The sequence below is a fragment of the Panulirus ornatus genome, chromosome 24 (assembly GCF_036320965.1).
Source record: "Panulirus ornatus isolate Po-2019 chromosome 24, ASM3632096v1, whole genome shotgun sequence".
In the NCBI taxonomy this organism is placed as follows: Eukaryota; Metazoa; Arthropoda; class Malacostraca; order Decapoda; family Palinuridae; genus Panulirus; species Panulirus ornatus.
In genome coordinates this window covers 6821397-6842772 of record NC_092247.1, presented here as the reverse complement: position 1 = coordinate 6842772, position 21376 = coordinate 6821397, and the positions used below count along the sequence as shown (strand labels likewise).

Below are 21376 nucleotides of genomic sequence, written 5' to 3'. Positions count from 1 at the left end.
CCACCTCACACCACACATTGTCCTCAAACATCTCATTTCCAGCACATCCATCCTCCTGCGCACAACTCTATCCATAGCCCACGCCTCGCAACCATACAACATTGTTGGAACCACTATTCCTTCAAACATACCCATTTTTGCTTTCCGAGATAATGTTCTCGACTTCCACACATTTTTCAAGGCTCCCAAAATTTTCGCCCCCTCCCCCACCCTATGATCCACTTCCGCTTCCATGGTTCCATCCGCTGACAGATCCACTCCCAGATATCTAAAACACTTCACTTCCTCCAGTTTTTCTCCATTCAAACTCACCTCCCAATTGACTTGACCCTCAACCCTACTGTACCTAATAACCTTGCTCTTATTCACATTTACTCTTAACTTTCTTCTTCCACACACTTTACCAAACTCAGTCACCAGCTTCTGCAGTTTCTCACATGAATCAGCCACCAGCGCTGTATCATCAGCGAACAACAACTGACTCACTTCCCAAGCTCTCTCATCCCCAACAGACTTCATACTTGCCCCTCTTTCCAAGACTCTTGCATTTACCTCCCTAACAACCCCATCCATAAACAAATTAAACAACCATGGAGACATCACACACCCCTGCCGCAAACCTACATTCACTGAGAACCAATCACTTTCCTCTCTTCCTACACGTACACAAATATATATATATATATATATATATATATATATATATATATATATATATATATATATATATATATATATATTTTTTCATACATGATTGCCATTCCTTGTGTCTGCAAGTAGCACCAGAAACAAATGAAGAAAAGCCACATCTGCTCACATCCATTCTCTAGCTGTTCTCTGTATTGCACCAAAACCACAATTCCCTGTCCACAACCTGGCTTAACAGACCTTTCCTTGGTTTAAATCAGGTGCTTCACATGCCCTGGTTCAGTTCATTGATAGCACATCGACCATAGTATGCCACATCATTCCAGTTCACTCTATCCTATTGACACCTTTCACCCTCCTGTGTGTCACTCCATCTTTCTGTCAGTTAGTTTGGTCTCCTCAGTCTCCTTGCTCCCTCCACTCCTGACCAAAAAAGAAAAAAAAAATCAAAAAAAGAAAAAAAAAAATTCAACCTTTTCATGCTCATTCTTTCCATGGGTTCAGACCATTTCATCACACTCTCTTCAGTCCTCACAACTACGCAATTTTTATTACCACACATCTCTTATACCGGGGTCAACATGCTGTCAATGGGTTGAACCAGGGCATGTGAAGCATCTGGGGTAAACCATGGGAAGTTTTGTGGGGCCTAGATGTGGAAAGGGAGCTGTGGTTTCGGTGCATTATACATGACAGCTAGAGACTGAGTGTGAACAAATATGGCCTTTGTTGTCTTTTCCTAGCACTACCTCACGCACATGCAGGGGGAGGGGGCTGTCATTTCATGTGTGGCGGGGTGGTGACAGGAATGAATGAAGGCAGACAGTGTGAGTTATGTACATGTGTATATATGTATATGCCTGAGTGTGTATATATATGCATACGTTGAGATGTATAGGTATGTATATGTGTGTGTGTGGACGTGTATGTATATACATGTGTATGTGGCTGGGTTGGGCCATTCTTTCATCTGTTTCCTTACGCTACCTCCCTGACGTGGGAGACAGTGACAAAGTATAATAAATAGATAAATATCTCTCGTACCCATTCATTACTTAATCAATCCACCTCACACCACATATTGCCCTCAAACATTTGATTTCCAGCACACCCACCCTCCTCTGCACAGCCTTATCTATAACCCATTCCTCCCATGGGAGCAGTGAAGAATGTGTGGAAAGAGAGATTATTATATGGGAAGAAAAAATAGGTATGTTTGAAGGTATAGTAGTTCCAACAATATTATATAGAAGCAAGGCATAGGCTATAGATAAGGCTGTGAGAATAGTGTGGTAATGAAAAGAGAGAGCTGAAGAGGGATATGCTGAAATACTTTGGAATTATGGTGAGAATTAGTGAGAAAAAGTTTAGAAAGTGGAGGGAACAAGGAGAACAGAAGACCAAATTGGAGATGGAAGGATGGAGTGGAAAAGATTTTGAGTGATAGGGGTCTGAAAATATAGTAGGATGAAAGACGTGCATGGAATAGAGTGAACTGGAACCATGTGGTATACTGGGGTCAACATGCTACCAGTGGAGTGAATCAGGCATACACACGCACACTCACACACACACACATACATACATACATACATATGTGTATATGTGTGTGTGTGTGCTTATGAGGTAGCACAAGAAAACAGACAAAAGAATGGCGCTACCCACCCACATACAAATGTATATACATAAACACCCAAACATGCACGTATACATACCTATATATTTCAAGGTATACATACATATACATTTTTTTTTTCTTTTTTTTTTTTTGTGCTTTGTCGCTGTCTCCCGCATTTGCGAGGTAGCGCTTACGCTACCTTGCGCTACATATACATACACAGACATATACATATATACACTTGTACATATTCATACTTTCTGCCTTCATCCATTCCTATCGCCACCCCTCCACACATGAAATGGCACCCCATCCCCCTGTGTGCGTGCAAGGTATCACTAGGAAAAAACAAAGGCCACATTCGTTCACTCTAAGTCTCTAGCTGTCATGTGTAATGCACCGAAACTACAGCTCCCTTTCCACATCCACGCCCCACAAAACTTTCCATGGTTTACCCCAGACCCTTCACATTCCCTGGTTTATTCTATTGACAGCACATTGACCCCGGTATACCACATCATTCCAATTCACTCTATTCTTTGTACGCCTTTCACCCTCCTGTATGTTCAGGCCCCAATTGCTCAAAATCTTTTTCACTCCGTCCTTCCAACTCCAATTTGGTCTCCCACTTCTTGTTCCCTCCACCTCTGATACATATATCCTCTTTGTCAATCTTTCCTCTCTCATTCTCTCCATGTGACCAAGCCATTTCAATATACCCTCTTCAGCTCTCTCAACCACACTCGTTTTATTACCACACATCTCTCTTACCCTTTCATTACTTACTCGATTAAACCACCTCACACCACATATTGTCCTCATACATCTCATTTCCAACACATCCGCCCTCCTCTGCACAACCCTATCTATAGCCCATGCCTCGCAACCACATAACATTGTTGGAACCACTATTCCTTCAAATATACCCAGTTTTGCTCTCTGAGATAATGTTCTCGCCTTCCACACATTCTTCAATGCTCCCAGAACCTTCACCCCTTCCCCCACTCTGTGACTCACTTCCGCTTCCATGGTTCCATCTGCTGTTAAATCCACTCCCTGATATCTAAAACACTTCACTTCCTCCAATTTTTCTCCGTTCAAACTCTCCTCCCAATTGACTTGTCCCTCAACCCTACTGAACCTAATAACCTTGCTCTTATTCACATTTACTCTAAACTTTCTTCTTTCACACACTTTACCAAACTCAGTCACCAGCTTCTGCAGTTTCTCACCCGAATCAGCCACCAGTGTTGTATTATCAGCGAACAACAACTGACTCACTTCCCAAGCCACATCATCCACAACAGACTGCATACTCGCTCCTCTCTCCAAAACTCTTGCATTCACCTCCCTAACAACCCCATCCTTAAACAGATTAAACAACCATGGAGACATCATGCACCCCTGCCGCAAACCAACATTCACTGGGAACCAATCACTTTCCTCTTTTCCTTTTCGTACAAATGCCCTACATCCTCAACAAAAACTTTTTACTGCTTCTAGCAACCTACCTCCCACACCATATACTCTTAATACCTTCCCCTGAGCATCTCTATCTACTCTATCATATGCCTTCTCCAGACCCATAAATACTACATACAAATCCATCTGTTTTTCTAAGTATTTATCCCATATATTCTTCAAAGCAAACACCTGATCCACACATCCTCTACCACTTCTGAAACTACACTGCTCTTCCCCAATCCGATGTTCTGTACATATCTTCACCCTCTCAATCAATACCCTTCCATATAATTTTCCAGGAATACTCAACAAACTTATACCTCAGTAATTTGAACACTCACCTTTATCCCCTTTGCCTTTATACAATGGCACTATGCATGCATTTTGCCAATCCTCAGCCACCTCACCATGAACCATACTTACATTGAATATTCTCACCAACCAGTTAACAACACAGTCACCCCCTTTTTTAATAAATTCCACTGCAATACCATCCAAACCCACCGCCTTGCCAGCTTTCATCTTCCGCAAAGCTTTTGCTACCTTTTCTCTGTTTATCAAACCATTCTCCCTGACCCTTTCACTTTGCACACCACCTCAACCAAAACACCCTATATCTGCACATATATGTGTGCATATGTGCCCATATATATTTTTTTTATTATTATATTTTATTGCTGTTTCCTGCTTCAGCAAAGTAGTGCCAGGAAACAGACAAAGAACAGCCCACCTACTCACATTTTTTTTTTTTTTTTCCAAAAGAAGTAACAGAGAAGGGGGCCAGGTGAGCAGGTGAGGATATTCCCTCAAAGGCCCAGTTCTCTGTTCTTAACGCTACCTCGCTAACGCGGGAAATGGCGAATAGTTTGAAAGAAAAGAAAGAAAGATATATATATATATATATATATATATATATATATATATATATATATATATATATATATATATATATATATATATATATATATATATATATATATTTATACTTGCTTGCCTTCATCCATTCCTGGCACTACCCGGCCCCACAGGAAACAGCATTGCTACCCCCTTCTTCAGCAAGGTAGTGCCAAGAAAACAGACAAAAAAAGCCACATTTGTTCACAATCAGTCTCTAGCTGTCATGTGTAATTCATCAAAACCACAGCTCCCTATCTATATTCAGGCCCCACAGGCCTTTCCATGGCTTACCCCAGATGTTTCACCTACCCTGGGACAGTCCACTGACAGCATGTTGACCTCAGTATACCACATTGTTCCAGTTCACTCTATTCCTTGCATGCCTTTCACCCCCCTGTGTGTTCAAGCCCCAATTGCTCAGTCTTTCCCACTCTATCCTTTCACCTCCAATTTGGTGTCCTGCTTTTCCTTGTTCCCTCCACCTCTGACACATATAGCCTCTTTGTCAACCTTTCCTCACTTATTCTCTCCATATGTCCAGGCCATTTCAACACACCCTCTTCTGCTCTTTCAACCACACTCTTTATTTCCACATATCTCTCTTACCCATTCATTTCTTGTTTGATCAAACCACCTCACACCACATAATGTCCTCAAACATTTCATTTGCAACACATCCACCCTCCTCCATGCAATATATATAATATTGATGGAAATACTATTCCTTCAAACATACCATTTTTGCTCTCCAAGATAACGTTCTCTCCTTCCACACATTCTTCATCACTCCCAGAACCTTCACCCCCTCCACCACTGTATGACTCACTTCATATTCCGTTGTTCCATTTGCTGCTAAGTCCACTCCCAGATATCTTAAACACTTCACTTCCTCCAATTTTTCTCTGTTCAAACTCACATCCCAACAGGGAGAAGTGGGAGACCAAATTGGAGGTGGAAGGATGGACTGAAAAAGATTTTGAGCGGTCAGGGCCTGAACATACAGGAGGGTAAAAGGCGTACAAGGAATAGAGTGAATTGGAATGATGTTGTATACTGGGGTCGACGTGCTGTCAATGGATTGAACCAAGGCATGTGAAGCGTCTGGGATAAACCATGGAAAATTTTGTAGGGCCTGGATGTGGAAAGGGAGCTGTGGTTTCGGTGCTTTACACATGGTAGCTAGAGAATGAGTGTGAGCAAATGTGGCCTTTGTTGTCTTTTCCTAGCGCTACCTTGTGCATGCGCAGGGGGAGGGGGGTGCCATTTCATGTGTGGCAGGGTGGCGATGGGAATGGATGAGGGCAGCAAGTATGAATATGTACATGTGTTTATATGTATATGTCTGATCATTATCTAGTGGAGGCGAAGGTGAAGATTTGTAGAGGTTTTCAGAAAAGAAGGGAGAATGTTGGGGTGAAGAGAGTGGTGAGAGTAAGTGAGCTTGGGAAGGAGACTTGTGAGGAAGTACCAGGAGAGACTGAGTACAGAATGGAAAAAAGTGAGAACAAAGGAGGTAAGGGGAGTGGGGGAGGAATGGGATGTATTTAGGGAAGCAGTGATGGCTTGCGCAAAAGATGCTTGTGGCATGAGAAGCGTGGGAGGTGGGCAGATTAGAAAGGGTAGTGAATGGTGGGATGAAGTAAGATTATTAGTGAAAGAGAAGAGAGAGGCATTTGGATGATTTTTGCAGGGCAACAATGCAAATAATTGCATGATCCATAGACAAGGAAACAAGTTTTAAGTTTAGCATATACAGAAAACCCACCAATGTATGCTCATAAATCCATTATTACTCATCTCAACATGACAGAGTTAAATTATCATCATTTCAATCTATGTTCCTTAGGGCATTACATATTTGCAGTCCAGAGTTTATTGATGATGAGTTTGAGAGGATATATTCTATTGGATCTAAGTTAAAGTACCCTAGATCTTTCATTGATAAATCCCTTAAGTTAGCAAAGAAATCATTTTATAGAGTTGAGCCCAAACCTCCCATTGACACCAAGAATCTTTTAGTTCTCCCTTTTAATAATAATTTCACTTTGCTTCCCATGTTGCTTAAATCCTTAAATGTAAATGTTGCCTTTAGCGACAATAATACTATAAAGAATATCTTAATCAGGAATTCACCAGAAAAATCTCTTGGATGCATCTATAAAGTCCCTTGTGGAAACTTTGATAAATTTTATGTCGGTCAGACTGGTAAGGATCTTTCTGTTAGACTTAAGCAACATAAATATAGTATAAGAACGGGACAAGAATCAAATGCCTTGTTTAATCATGTTAGAAACTATGATCATTGTATTGACTGGAGCAACACCATCTCAGTTATTAACTCTAACTCTATTACCAAGAGAAATATCATTGAATCTTCTATTATTGAATACACAAAGAATTATAATCTTAATATTAGTGATGGTCTATACAAATTAGATAACTTTATTGTTGATAAGATTTGTAAAATGATAAGTTTATGAATGCTCGCTGTATGTTTTGGACAATCACATGTTTACCAAATGGCGTCCTAGCTTCGTCTCTTCGATGTATATCAACTGACTGTTATATTTCTCTCTTGTGTCTCCCCTGATGATGTGATTATTACACGAAAGTGCACATGGGAACTTTTTGTGTTTCATTTTCCCCGTGGACTCATAGGAATATATATATATATATATATATATATATATATATATATATATATATATATATATATATTTTTTTTTTTTTTTTTTGCTTTGTCGCTGTCTCCCGCGTTTGCGAGGTAGCGCAAGGAAACACACGAAAGAAATGGCCCAACCCACCCCCATACACATGTATATACATACACGTCCACACACGCAAATATACATACCTACACAGCTTTCCATGGTTTACCCCAGACGCTTCACATGCCCTGATTCAATCCACTGACAGCACGTCAACCCCGGTATACCACATCGATCCAATTCACTCTATTCCTTGCCCTCCTGTCACCCTCCTGCATGTTCAGGCCCCGATCACACAAAATCTTTTTCACTCCATCTTTCCACCTCCAATTTGGTCTCCCACTTCTCCTCTTTCCCTCCACCTCCGACACATATATCCTCTTGGTCAATCTTTCCTCACTCATTCTCTCCATGTGCCCAAACCATTTCAAAACACCCTCTTCTGCTCTCTCAACCACGCTCTTTTTATTTCCACACATCTCTCTTACCCTTACGTTACTTACTCGATCAAACCACCTCACACCACACATTGTCCTCAAACATCTCATTTCCAGCACATCCATCCTCCTGCGCACAACTCTATCCATAGCCCACGCCTCGCAACCATACAACATTGTTGGAACCACTATTCCATCAAACATACCCATTTTTGCTTTCCGAGATAATGTTCTCGACTTCCACACATTCTTCAAGGCTCCCAGAATTTTTGCCCCCTCCCCCACCCTATGATCCACTTCCGCTTCCATGGTTCCATCCGCTGCCAGATCCACTCCCAGATATCTAAAACACTTTACTTCCTCCAGTTTTTCTCCATTCAAACTTACCTCCCAATTGACTTGACCCTCAACCCAACTGTACCTAATAACCTTGCTCTTATTCACATTTACTCTTAAGTTTCTTCTTTCACACACTTTACCAAACTCAGTCACCAGCTTCTGCAGTTTCTCACATGAATCAGCCACCAGCGCTGTATCATCAGCGAACAACAACTGACTCACTTCCCAAGCTCTCTCATCCCCAACAGACTTCATACTTGCTCCTCTTTCCAAAACTCTTGCACTCACCTCCCTAACAACCCCATGCAAAAACAAATTAAAGAACCATGGAGACATCACACACCCCTGCCGCAAACCGACATTCATTGGGAACTAATCACTTTTCTCTCTTCCTACTAGTACACATGCCTTACATCCTTGATAAAAACTTTTCACTGCTTCTAGCAACTTGCCTCCCACACCATATACTCTTAATACCTTCCACAGAGTATCTCTATCAACTCAATCATATGCCTTTTCCATATCCATAAATGCTGCATACAAATCCATTTGATTTTCTAAGTATTACCCACATACATTCTTCAAAGCAAACATCTGATCCACACATCCTCTACCACTTCTGAAACCACACTGCTTATCCCCAATCTGATGCTCTGTAGATGCCTTCACCCTCTCAATTAATACCCTCCCATATAATTTCCCAGGAATACTCAACAAACTTTTATCTCTATAATTTGAACAAACCTTTATCCCCTTTGCCTTTATACAGTGGCACTATGCATGCATTCCACAAATTCTCAGGCACTTCACCATGAACCATACGTACATTGAATATCCTTACCAACTAGACAGACATACATTGAATATCCTTACTAGACATACATTGACATACATATCCTAGACTAGACATACATTGAATATCCTTACCAACTTGACAGATGTTCTCATTTGTTCTCTTGTCTTATGCACTTTATTTACCTCCTTAAGTTTAATGATACTCTCTCACCCCCTCTCATTTGCCCTCTTTTTGATATCTTGCACCTTTCTCTTGACCTCCTGCCTCTTTCTTCTATACATCTCCCAGTCATTTGCACAATTTCCCTGCAAAAATCGTCCAAATGCCTCTCTCTCACTAATAATCTTACCTCTTCATCCAACCACTCACTACCCTTTCTAATCTGCCCACCTCCCACGCTTCTCATGCCACAAGCATCTTTTGCGCAAGCCATCACTGCTTCCCTAAACACATCCCATTCCTCCCCCACTCCCCTGACGTCCTTTGCTCTCATTTTTTTCCATTCTGCACTCAATCTCTCCTGGTACTTCCTCAGAGCATCAGATTAGGGAAGAGCAGTGTGGTTTCAGAAGTGGTAGAGGATGTATGGATCAGGTGTTTGCTTTGAAGAATATATGTGAGAAATACTTAGAAAAGCAAATGGATTTAGAAAAGCAAGTGGATTTGTATGTAGCATTTATGGATCTGGAGAAGGCATATGATAGAGTTGATAGAGATGCTCTGTGAAAGGTATTAAGAATATATGGTGTGGGAGGCAAGTTGTTAGAAGCAGTGAAAAGTTTCTATCGAGTATGTAAGGCATGTGTACGAGTAGGAAGAGAGGAAAGTGATTGGTTCTCAGTAAATGTCGGTTTGTGGCAGGGGTGCGTGATGTCTCCATGGTTGTTTAATTTGTTTATGGATGGGAATGTTAGGGAGGTGAATGCAATAGTTTTGGAGAGGGGGCAAGTATGCAGTCTGTTGTGGATGAGAGAGCTTGGGAAGTGAGTCAGTTGTTGTTCGCTGATGATACAGCGCTGGTTGCTGATTCGTGTGAGAAACTGCAGAAGCTGGTGACTGAGTTTGGTAAAGTGTGTGAAAGAAGAAAGCTGAAGGGAAATGTGAATAAGAGCAAGGTTATTATGTACAGTAAGGTTGAGGGACAAGGTATTGGGAGGTAAGTTTGAATGGAGTAAAACTGGAGGAAGTGAAGTGTTTTAGATATCTGGGAGTAGATTTGGCAGCGGATGGAACCATGTAAGCAGAGGTGAGTCACAGGATGGGGGAGGGTCAAAAGTTCTGGGAGGGTTTGAAAATGTGTGGAAGTTGAGAAAGTTACCTTGGAAAGCAAAAATGGTTATGTTTGGAGGAATAGTGGTTCCAATAATGTTATATGGTTGCAAGGCATGGGCTGTAGATAGAGTTGTGTGGAGGAGGGTGGATGTGAGGTGGTTTGATCGAGTAAGTAACGAAAGGGTAAGAGAGATGTGTGGTAATAAAAAGAGTGTGGTTGAGAGAGCAGAAGAGGGTGTTTTGAAATGGTTTGGTCTCATGGAGAGAATAAGTGAAGAAAGATTGACAAAGAGGATATATGTGTCAGAGGTGGAGGGAATGAGGAGAAGTGGGAGACCAAATTGGAGGTGGAAAGATGGAGTGAAAAAGATTTTGAGCGATCGTGGCCTGAACATGCACGAAGGTGAAAGGCGTGCAAGGAATAGAGTGAATTGGAATGATGTGGTATACCAGGGTCGACGTGCTGTCAGTGAATTGAACCAGGGCATATGAAGCATCTTAGGTAAACCATGGGTTGTTTTGTGGGGCCTGGTTGTGGAAAGGGAGCTGTGGTTTCGGTGCATTATACATGACAGCTAGATACTGAGTGTGAACGAATGTGGCCTTTGTTGTCTTTTCCTAGCACTACCTTGCGCGCATGCAGGGTGAAGGGGTTGTCATTTCATGTGTGGCGGGGTGGTGACAGGAATGAATAAAGGCAGCAAGTATGAACTATGTTTTTTTTTTTTTTTTTTTTTTTTTTATACTTTGTCGCTGTCTCCCGCGTTTGCGAGGTAGCGCAAGGAAACAGACGAAAGAAATGGCCCAACCCCCCCCATACACATGTACATACACACGTCCACACACGCAATATACATACCTACACAGCTTTCCATGGTTTATCCCAGACGCTTCACATGCCTTGATTCAATCCACTGACAGCACGTCAACCCCTGTATACCACATCGCTCCAATTCACTCTATTCCTTGCCCTCCTTTCACCCTCCTGCATGTTCAGGCCCCGATCACACAAAATCCTTTTCACTCCATCTTTCCACCTCCAATTTGGTCTCCCTCTTCTCGTTCCCTCCACCTCCGACACATATATCCTCTTGGTCAATCTTTCCTCACTCATTCTCTCCATGTGCCCAAACCACTTCAAAACACCCTCTTCTGCTCTCTCAACCACGCTCTTTTTATTTCCACACATCCCTCTTACCCTTACGTTACTTACTCGATCAAACCACCTCACACCACACATTGTCCTCAAACATCTCATTTCCAGCACATCCATCCTCCTGCGCACAACTCTATCCATAGCCCACGCCTCGCAACCATACAACATTGTTGGAACCACTATTCCTTCAAACATACCCATTTTTGCTTTCCGGGATAATGTTCTCGACTTCCACACATTTTTCAAGGCTCCCAAAATTTTCGCCCCCTCCCCCACCCTATGATCCACTTCCGCTTCCATGGTTCCATCCGCTGACAGATCCACTCCCAGATATCTAAAACACTTCACTTCCTCCAGCCTCTCACCATTCAAACTCACCTCCCAATTGACTTGACCCTCAACCCTACTGTACCTAATAACCTTGCTCTTATTGACATTCACTCTTAACTTTCTTCTTCCACACACTTTACCAAACTCCGTCACCAGCTTCTGCAGTTTCTCACATGAATCCGCCACCAGCGCTGTATCATCAGCGAACAACAACTGACTCACTTCCCAAGCTCTCTCATCCCCAACAGACTTCATACTTGCCCCTCTTTCCAAAACTCTTGCATTTACCTCCCTAACAACCCCATCCATAAACAAATTAAACAACCATGGAGACATCACACACCCCTGCCGCAAACCTACATTCACTGAGAACCAATCACTTTCCTCTCTTCCTACACGTACATGTACATGTGTATATATGTATATGTCTGTTTATGTATATACATGTATAAATTGAAATGTATAGGTATGTATATGTGCATGTGTGGATGTGTATGTATATACATGTGTATGTGGGTGGGTTGGGCCATTCTTTCGTGTGTTTCCTTGCGCTATCTCGCTTACGTGGGAGACAGCATCAAAGTATAATAAATATAAATAAATATGAATATATACATATTGAAGGACTGTCGAATGTATTTGATCAGAGGGTGGTTGGTGTAGGGGTTTGGGTTAGGGAGTTATAAAGTGAGAAAGTCATGGAAAGTGGTTTGGTGAAGAAAGAAGTGGCAAAATCCTTACATAAGATGGAATATGGCAGGACAGCTTCAGTGGATGGTATTGCAGTGTATTTTCTTAAAAGGGGGAGACTGTGTTGTTCATGAATTCAATGATGTTAAATGGTTCACTCCCTTTCAGTGAAGAATATTGTTTACCGATCGTTAGTAATAATAGAGAAGAGGAGAAGTAAGTTCAGGTTAAACTATATCTCTGTATCTCTGATGCCTGTTCCCAACTGGAACTCCCTTAAGGGGATGGCCATAGCAATAGAGTCTCCATAACTATTGAACTCCAGTGCTGCTTCATAGCCTTTAGTTCCTCACCCTTAACAGGCCACTGATAGAGGGCAACTGTAGTGCAATGTTTGCAGAGGCTCCAACCTAATTTTCATACAATGTTTCTACCTAATGCTCCTGCCTATATGTTCCTACTTACTTCTATCTACTGCTCCTACCATTTTGCTAAAAGGCAGGGCTAGCACATAGTGCTCACCACAGGAAAATCTAGAGTTACAAATATATGAGCTGTGTGAGTTAAGCATTGTCAAGTGTTATGTATGATAAGGAGACATTGTGTGTTTGTAGACAATGCCAGTAGTCCATGTGTGCATGAAGCAGAAATTGACGGATAGGTTTCTGTCATTTATATCACTTTGAGTAAATAATGATGTTCTAATTTTAGATAGTTGGGAGCAGATTCAGGCGTCATCCTCCTGACTCAACATTTCGTTACACGGAGTGGGCAAATGGTCTGACTGCAGCACAACTGATAATGCAGATATATACATCACATGGCCCCACTGTCATCATGCCAACATGGTTCTGCCATCGTGATGTGTTTCAAAGGTCAGTGGTCTAGTTAACATCTATCTATGTTTCTGATGCCTGTTCTTTCTAGGATCCCCCTCAAGAGGGTGGCCATGGCAAAAGAGTCTCCATAGCTGGTGAACTCAGTGTATGAAAATTAGCTCTCACAGTTAGTTGCTTAAGTGGGTTGGTTAGAAATAGTAACAGTAGAGTATGAAAAGACCAGGTTTCTGTATTTGTCTGGAGTTGATCAGCCTTACATACACCTTCAACACGTGTCCAGTGTACTTTAACATGAATAAGCAATTTTGCACTAAGTACTTCTTGGCTTTCTACTTTGCACACTTAATGTCTCCAAGTATATGTCCGACTTGACCCACAAAATGTCTAATTCACAAACTAAAAAAATCATTGCTTTGGCACACTCATATGAAGTACCTCTATCCCTAAACAGTCCGCACATTACATTACATCTGTTTGTCCCTTTGTGTCAACCTTTGTGTGTATTTTTAATGTAATACCATTGTCTTCACCAACATATGATTAACATTGCGTCTCAAAAAACCATACCATTTTTTAAAAGGCTTTCATCTGAATGTCTTTCTAATTTTGATTTTTTTTTTTTTTTTTTTTTTTTTTTTTTGTCGCTGTCTCCCGCGTCTGCGAGGTAGCGCAAGGAAACAGACGAAAGAAATGGCCCAACCCCCCCCATACACATGTACATACACACGTCCACACACGCAAATATACATACCTACACAGCTTTCCATGGTTTACCCCAGACGCTTCACATGCCTTGATTCAATCCACTGACAGCACGTCAACCCCTGTATACCACATCGCTCCAATTCACTCTATTCCTTGCCCTCCTTTCACCCTCCTGCATGTTCAGGCCCCGATCACACAAAATCCTTTTCACTCCATCTTTCCACCTCCAATTTGGTCTCCCTCTTCTCCTCGTTCCCTCCACCTCCGACACATATATCCTCTTGGTCAATCTTTCCTCACTCATTCTCTCCATGTGCCCAAACCACTTCAAAACACCCTCTTCTGCTCTCTCAACCACGCTCTTTTTATTTCCACACATCTCTCTTACCCTTACGTTACTTACTCGATCAAACCACCTCACACCACACATTGTCCTCAAACATCTCATTTCCAGCACATCCATCCTCCTACGCACAACTCTATCCATAGCCCACGCCTCGCAACCATACAACATTGTTGGAACTACTATTCCTTCAAACATACCCATTTTTGCTTTCCGGGATAATGTTCTCGACTTCCACACATTTTTCAAGGCTCCCAAAATTTTCGCCCCCTCCCCCACCCTATGATCCACTTCCGCTTCCATGGTTCCATCCGCTGACAGATCCACTCCCAGATATCTAAAACACTTCACTTCCTCCAGCCTCTCACCATTCAAACTCACCTCCCAATTGACTTGACCCTCAACCCTACTGTACCTAATAACCTTGCTCTTATTGACATTTACTCTTAACTTTCTTCTTCCACACACTTTACCAAACTCCGTCACCAGCTTCTGCAGTTTCTCACATGAATCCGCCACCAGCGCTGTATCATCAGCGAACAACAACTGACTCACTTCCCAAGCTCTCTCATCCCCAACAGACTTCATACTTGCCCCTCTTTCCAAAACTCTTGCATTTACCTCCCTAACAACCCCATCCATAAACAAATTAAACAACCATGGAGACATCACACACCCCTGCCGCAAACCTACATTCACTGAGAACCAATCACTTTCCTCTCTTCCTACACGTACACATGCCTTACATCCTCGATAAAAACTTTTCACTGCTTCTAACAACTTTCCTTGATTTAGTACCACATTTCTTTCTTGTCTTCATGGTTTACTTATTAACATTGCATCCTATAAGACCATACCAGTTTTTAAAAGGCTTTCATCTGAATGTCTTTCTAATTATGATTTAGAACCACATTTCTTTCTTATCTTTATTATTTACTTTACATGGTCTCCTGTTTCCAAATAAGCTACATTTTTTCCTAGACCTAGAATGACGAGGGTCTCACTTCCACATGTTAGGGTCAGGATAAGCTTTCTGTCATACAAGCTTCTTTTACACTCAGTGGCATATCTAGGGTATGGCAGGTGCCCTGGGCACCACTTGAAGGGGGGCGCCACTCAGCAGGTTTGTTTTTTGACATATGCTACCCGATTGACATTTTTAACGGTTTGATTATGTGAGATAAAAAAGAAACTTGCCTACTTTTCAACTGTAGTAATATTTTGCTACTATCAGTTGCATTACTGCTTCTACATTACAATTTTGATGAAATAAGTCTTTAACTTAAAGTCTTTAAGAGTTTATATAAATTTAAGTTTGGCCTAACTCATCAACAGTTTATGATTACACTGCAAGTATGCAGTCTTTTGTGGATGAGAGAGCTTAGGAAGTGAGTCAGTTGTTGTTTGCTGATGATACAGCGCTGGTGGGTGATTTGGGTGAGAAACTGCAGAAGCTGTTGACTGAGCTTGGTAAAGTGTGTGAAAGAAGAAAGCTGAGAGTAAATTTGAATAAGAGCAAGGTTATTAAGTACAGTAGGGTTGAGGGGCAAGTCAGTTGGGAGGTAAGTTTGAATGGAGAAAAACTGGAGGAAGTAAAGTGTTTTAGATATCTGGGAGTGGATCTGGCAGTGGATGGAACCATGGAAGCGGAAGTGAATCATAGGGTGGGGGAGGGGGCGAAAATTCTGGGAGTCTTGAAGAATGTTTGGAAGTCGAGAACATTATCTCGGAAAGCAAAAATGAGTATGTTTGAAGTTTGAGTATGGTTGCGAGGCGTGGGCTATAGATAGAGTTGTGCGCAGGAGGGTGGATGTGCTGGAAATGAGATGTTTGAGGACAATATGTGGTGTGATGTGGTTTGATCGAGTAAGTAATGAAAGGGTAAAAGAGATGTGTGGTAATAAAAAGAGTGTGGTTGAGAGAGCAGAAGAGGGTGTTTTGAAATGGTTTGGTCACATGGAGAGAATGAGTGAGGAAAGATTGACAAAGAGGATATATGTGTCAGAGGTGGAGGGAACGAGGAGAAGTGGGAGACCAAATTGGAGGTGGAAAGATGGAGTGAAAAAGATTTTGAGTGATCGGGGCCTGAACATGCAAGAGGGCGAAAGGCTTGCAAGGAATAGAGTGAATTGGAATGATGTGATATACCGGGGTCGATGTGCTGTCAGTGGATTGAACCAGGGCATATGAAGCATCTGGGGTAAACCATGGAAAGTTGTGTGGGGCCTGGATGTGGAAAGGGAGCTGTGGTTTCGGTGCATTATTACATGACAGCTAGAGACTGAGTGTGAACGAATGGGGCCTTTGTTGTCTTTTCCTAGCGCTACCTTGTGCACATGCGGGGGGAGGGTGTTGTTATTTCATGTGTGGCGGGGTGGCGACAGGAGTGAATAAGGGCAGACAGTATGAATTATGTACATGTGTATATATGTATATGTCTGTGAGTGTATATATATGTATATGTCTGTGAGTGTATATATATGTATACGTTGAGATGTATAGGTATGTATATGTGCTCTGCATGGACGTGTATGTATGTACATGTGTATGTGGGTGGGTTGGGCCATTCTTTCGTCTGTTTTCTTGCGCTACCTTGCTAACTTGGGAGACAGCGACAAAGTATAATAAATAGATAAATATGAATATATTTATATGCATCCACTGTATGTACATTTTTAATTAAGCCAGGGGTGCAATTTCAGTGCTTTCCATAGGTGCAATTTCCCCTAGATACGCCCCTGAATAGTTAGAGGTATTTTTTAGCTCAAAATACTTTTTGTTTCAAAACTGAAAGATAAGATACTCAAACACTTCTATACTTGAAATAATCATGGAAAATATATCATAATGCTCTCATTTGCTGACACATACTCATTAAATACGATGCAATGGAGTGGAAATATTTGAAGTTGACTTAATTCAACAGCTTAATTGAGTGTCATTAAGAGGACTAAATGTTATTGTAACACCAGATTTGTTTTCAACATGAAAAATACTTTGTATAATGAGTTTTTAAGGGAAATCTATTTTACTGAGAAAAATTCCAGAAGGGTATTTTTTTAGCTCCTAAAACCTTTTGTTTCAAAATTGAAAGATAAGATATTCAAACACTTCTATACTTTGAATAATCATGGAAAATATATCACAATGCTCTCAGTACCAGATATATACCCAGTAAATATGATACAAAGGAACAGAAAATACTTAAAAATTGACTTCATTTACCAGCTTAACTGAATATCATAAAGATGACTAAACGTTATTCTAACACCAGCTTTGTATTCAACAGGAAAAATACTTCTTATATTGAGTCTTTAAAGGAAATCTATTTTTCCGAGAAAAATACCAAAAATTTAAGGTAATAGTTCAGGAGATCTTTTTAGCTCAAAAAACCTCTTGTTTCAAAATTTAAAGACAAGATATTCAAACATTTCTGTACTTGAAATAATCATGGAACAGAAAATATTTTAAAATTGACTTCATTTAACAGCTTAATTGAATGTTATAAAGATGACTAAATGATATTTTAATACCAGATTTGTATTCAGCATGAAAAGTACTTCTTATAATGACTTTTTAAAGGGAATCTATTTTTCTGAGAAAAATGCCAAAAATTCAGTATTTTTTTTAGCTCAAAAAAAAAACTTTTTGTTTCAAAATTGAAAGATAAGATATTCAAACACTTCTATACTTAAAATAATCATGAAAAATATATCTTAATGCTCTCAGTTACCGATATATATACTCAGTAAATAAGATGCAAAGGAACAGAAATATTTTAAAATTGACTTCCTTTAATAGCTTGATTAGGTGTCATAAAGAGGACTAAACATTATTTTAACACCAGATTTATATTTAGCATGAAAAATGCTTCTTATAATATGTTTTTAAAGGAAATCTTATTTTCTGAGAAAAATACCAAAAATTGAAGGTAATAGTTACAGTGACGTATCTAGGATATGGCAAGTGTCCTCGGCACACCACTTGAGGGGGGGCAACAGGTTTGTTTTTTGACATATGCTACCCGATTGCCATTTTTAATGGCTTGGTTTTGTGAGATAAAAAAGAAACTCGCCTTCTTTTCAACTATAGTAATATTTTGCTACTGTCAGTTGCATTACTGCTTCTACATTACAGTTTTGATCAAATAAATTTTTAGCTTTAAGTGTTTCAGAGTTTATATGAATTTAAGTTTGGCCTGACTCTTCAACATTTTATAATTATGCTGTCTGTATTTTTATATACATCCACTGTATGTACATATTTAATCAAGCCAGGGGCACAGTTTCAGTGCTTGCCATAGGCACTATTTCCCCTAGATATGCCCCTGTTTACACTCTTCCCTGAAATTCTTCCCATTTGTTACATTTCTCACTGAGCCTCTAGTTCTTGTTCTTGCATGAATCTGATCTTAGCTCTGACTCTCTTTCTGCCATCCTTATTGATTACCAATCCCTGATATTTGAACTCATGCATAATTTAAACTGGTATTACACTAACACTTCCAGTCTCTTTTAAAAATAGGCACCTTGCTTTTACTCATGTAAATTGAATATTCTTTTTGTAGATTCATCAAAACAACCTACCATGCTCACCAACTCCTCTTCTGTTTCTTTTCTTTCTTTCATACTATTCGCCATTTCCCGCATTAGCGAGGTAGCGTTAAGAACAGAGGACTGGGCCTTTAAGGAAATATCCTCACCTGGCCCCCTTTTCTGTTCCTTCTTTTGGAAAATTCAAAAAATGAGAGGGGAGGATTTCCAGCCCCCCGCTCTTCTGTTTCTATTTATTCATTTATATCTTATGAAATGATATCATCTGTATATGATATCTCTAGTGGGTTCTACTATTTCTCAAGGGTTCGGTAGCTTGTATGGATCAAGACCCTTCTGTGGTCTACTAACGTCTTTTCCAGCTGTTTCAACACTTTCCGAGTTCTCCTTCCCATCCCATCTCATTGATGCTCAAGTTAGTGTAAATACTTGTTTTTACTGTACAGGAAAGAGTTTTACACTTCTGGGGCTCCATCTCTTGAACATTCCTTGCTATCATACAAACTTCTGAATTCAAGTATGCTGCATAGATTTACTATATCCTGTCATTCATTTTTGTTTATCCACCAATCTTATCTATAATATTTCTTTAAACCCTTATTAGTAAGTTTCTTACTTAATTTCATGTCGTATCCTCAGGTTGCTCTCTCCCTACATCTCATGAAGAGCTATTCACTGTCCACATTGTTGATCTTTTTTAAAAACTTAAAGGTTGTGATCAGGTCACTTCTCACTCTTCTCTCTATAAAGGTGGGTATTTTTAAAGCCTCCTGCCTTTTCCTGTAACTTAGCACTCTGTAACGTAGTGTTCCTTTGTGAATGCATTTTTGAGCTTATCATTCACGTCCTTGTATAATTTTTTGACATATTCAGCAACTTTCCTTAATAATCCTTAGACCATTTAGTGCACTTTAAGAAACAGTTTATATATTCTTGAAAAAAATGTATGTTATAGATCTGTATTTTTCCTAGGCATGTGCACAATATTTTTCAAAGTTTTTTGACAGTAGTCATCACTGCTTCATGAGAAATTTGTCTTATAAGCTTATGCTGTATCATAGCTGGAGGATGTATGTATATGAGGTAATGTGTGAATGAAGATCTTTTAATCTCACTCTTGGAGACACTGCATTAAGTAGAAATGTATGGATCTGGGTATCCCAATATACTTGTGTGCCTCAGACTATCAGTTTTAGGCACAAAGTTTGATAATTTAGAATACCATACTTCTTTCTCATCTACATACCGAGTATACAACCATGAGACTGCTGATCATTTTACAGTTAAACTTTAGTGAACACTTGGATAGGATGATGGTACATAATGTCACAAATGACCCTGGATATAGAACTGCAGAGCTTACAACACAGAGTTCAAATATAAAATGGGATTTTTAGGAAGAGGATGTATAGTATGAAGGGTGAACAAAACAACAAGTGAAGACACAAGATGTGGAAAAATGGTTGAAGAAACAATAACCAGTAGTTGCTGCAAGAGGCACTGAACGAGACCTGTGATAAGATAGAGGGATCCACTGAAGAATTGTGTTGGTGAGATGGACGTGGATCTACATGAGATAGTTTCCTTTTTGAAGTGACCATACTCTTTGGTGAAGTTTTGATGTGGGATATCTGTGTGAGCCACCGCAGTAGAATATTGAGTATAAGGTCAGACCATTAATAATGTTGTGTACATGAGTATTAATAGAACAGGTTTTGATAATGCCATCTGTTTATACACTCCTGTATAATGTGGAACAATATTACTCTTCTGTAACAGATAAGTCTAATAAGCTTGTCCTTTTTCAGAGTTGGAGGATTTAATGAAGCTGGAGCGGGAACACCAGAGGACCTTCTTTTCTTTTTCACCCATTTACAGAAGGGAGGTCAAGTGGTGCGTCACGATGAGGAACTTCTTATCTATAGATACCATCCTCAAGCCACAACATTTTCAGTTGATGAGTATGTGATGTAATATGTAACTGAATATGTTTTATGTATTATGAACATAACACATGAAATGAATGAAATACTGTCTATCCTTAAATTTTAAACTTACAGATGTAAACTTCCAGAGAGGATTAATCTTCCATATTTTACAGGCAAACTATATGGGACTTGAGGGTAAGAGAAATACAAAAGCGAATTTTAAATTCTTGGAACTCATTTGCAATATGGAATGCTGGAAAACAGGGGCGCAAATTCTACAGATCTCTTACAGCAGAAAACCAAGAAAAAGTGACAGCCTTCTGTGATGTGGATGTCAAAAAAATAGGACCATTCTACACCTATGAAAAGTCAAAGAGAAAAATGAAGCCAAAAATACCAATTATTCACTTCAAAGAAGTCAAGCCACCTTTAATAATATGCATGAAATTGGTAAGAATATACTTTTTTAGTACATTCACGATGCAGTTTTAATCTCAGTTTTTTGTAACAGGAGTTAGTTAGTAAGCATGGGATATAAATGTTTTGCTCTCTTTGGGAATGATTAGTCCCATTCAGTTCTTTAGATTTTTTTCATATTTTTTTGCTGTTCCTGTAGATCTTAAAAGAGAAGAATCAGTAAAATGTGTATGATA

The 21376-nt window shown here is 40.1% G+C and overlaps 1 protein-coding gene across 1 annotated transcript in view; it reads left to right on the top strand.

Moving 5' to 3' along the window:
* The window catches only part of LOC139757052 (queuosine-tRNA galactosyltransferase-like), a 38495-nt gene that overhangs the window by 10027 nt on the left and 7092 nt on the right, over positions 1-21376 (top strand). The window contains exons 6-8 of the mRNA XM_071677079.1: positions 13067-13230; positions 20604-20756; positions 20897-21173. Coding sequence (XP_071533180.1) covers positions 13067-13230; positions 20604-20756; positions 20897-21173 — 594 coding nt within the window. The remainder of the gene's footprint in view (positions 1-13066; positions 13231-20603; positions 20757-20896; positions 21174-21376) is intronic.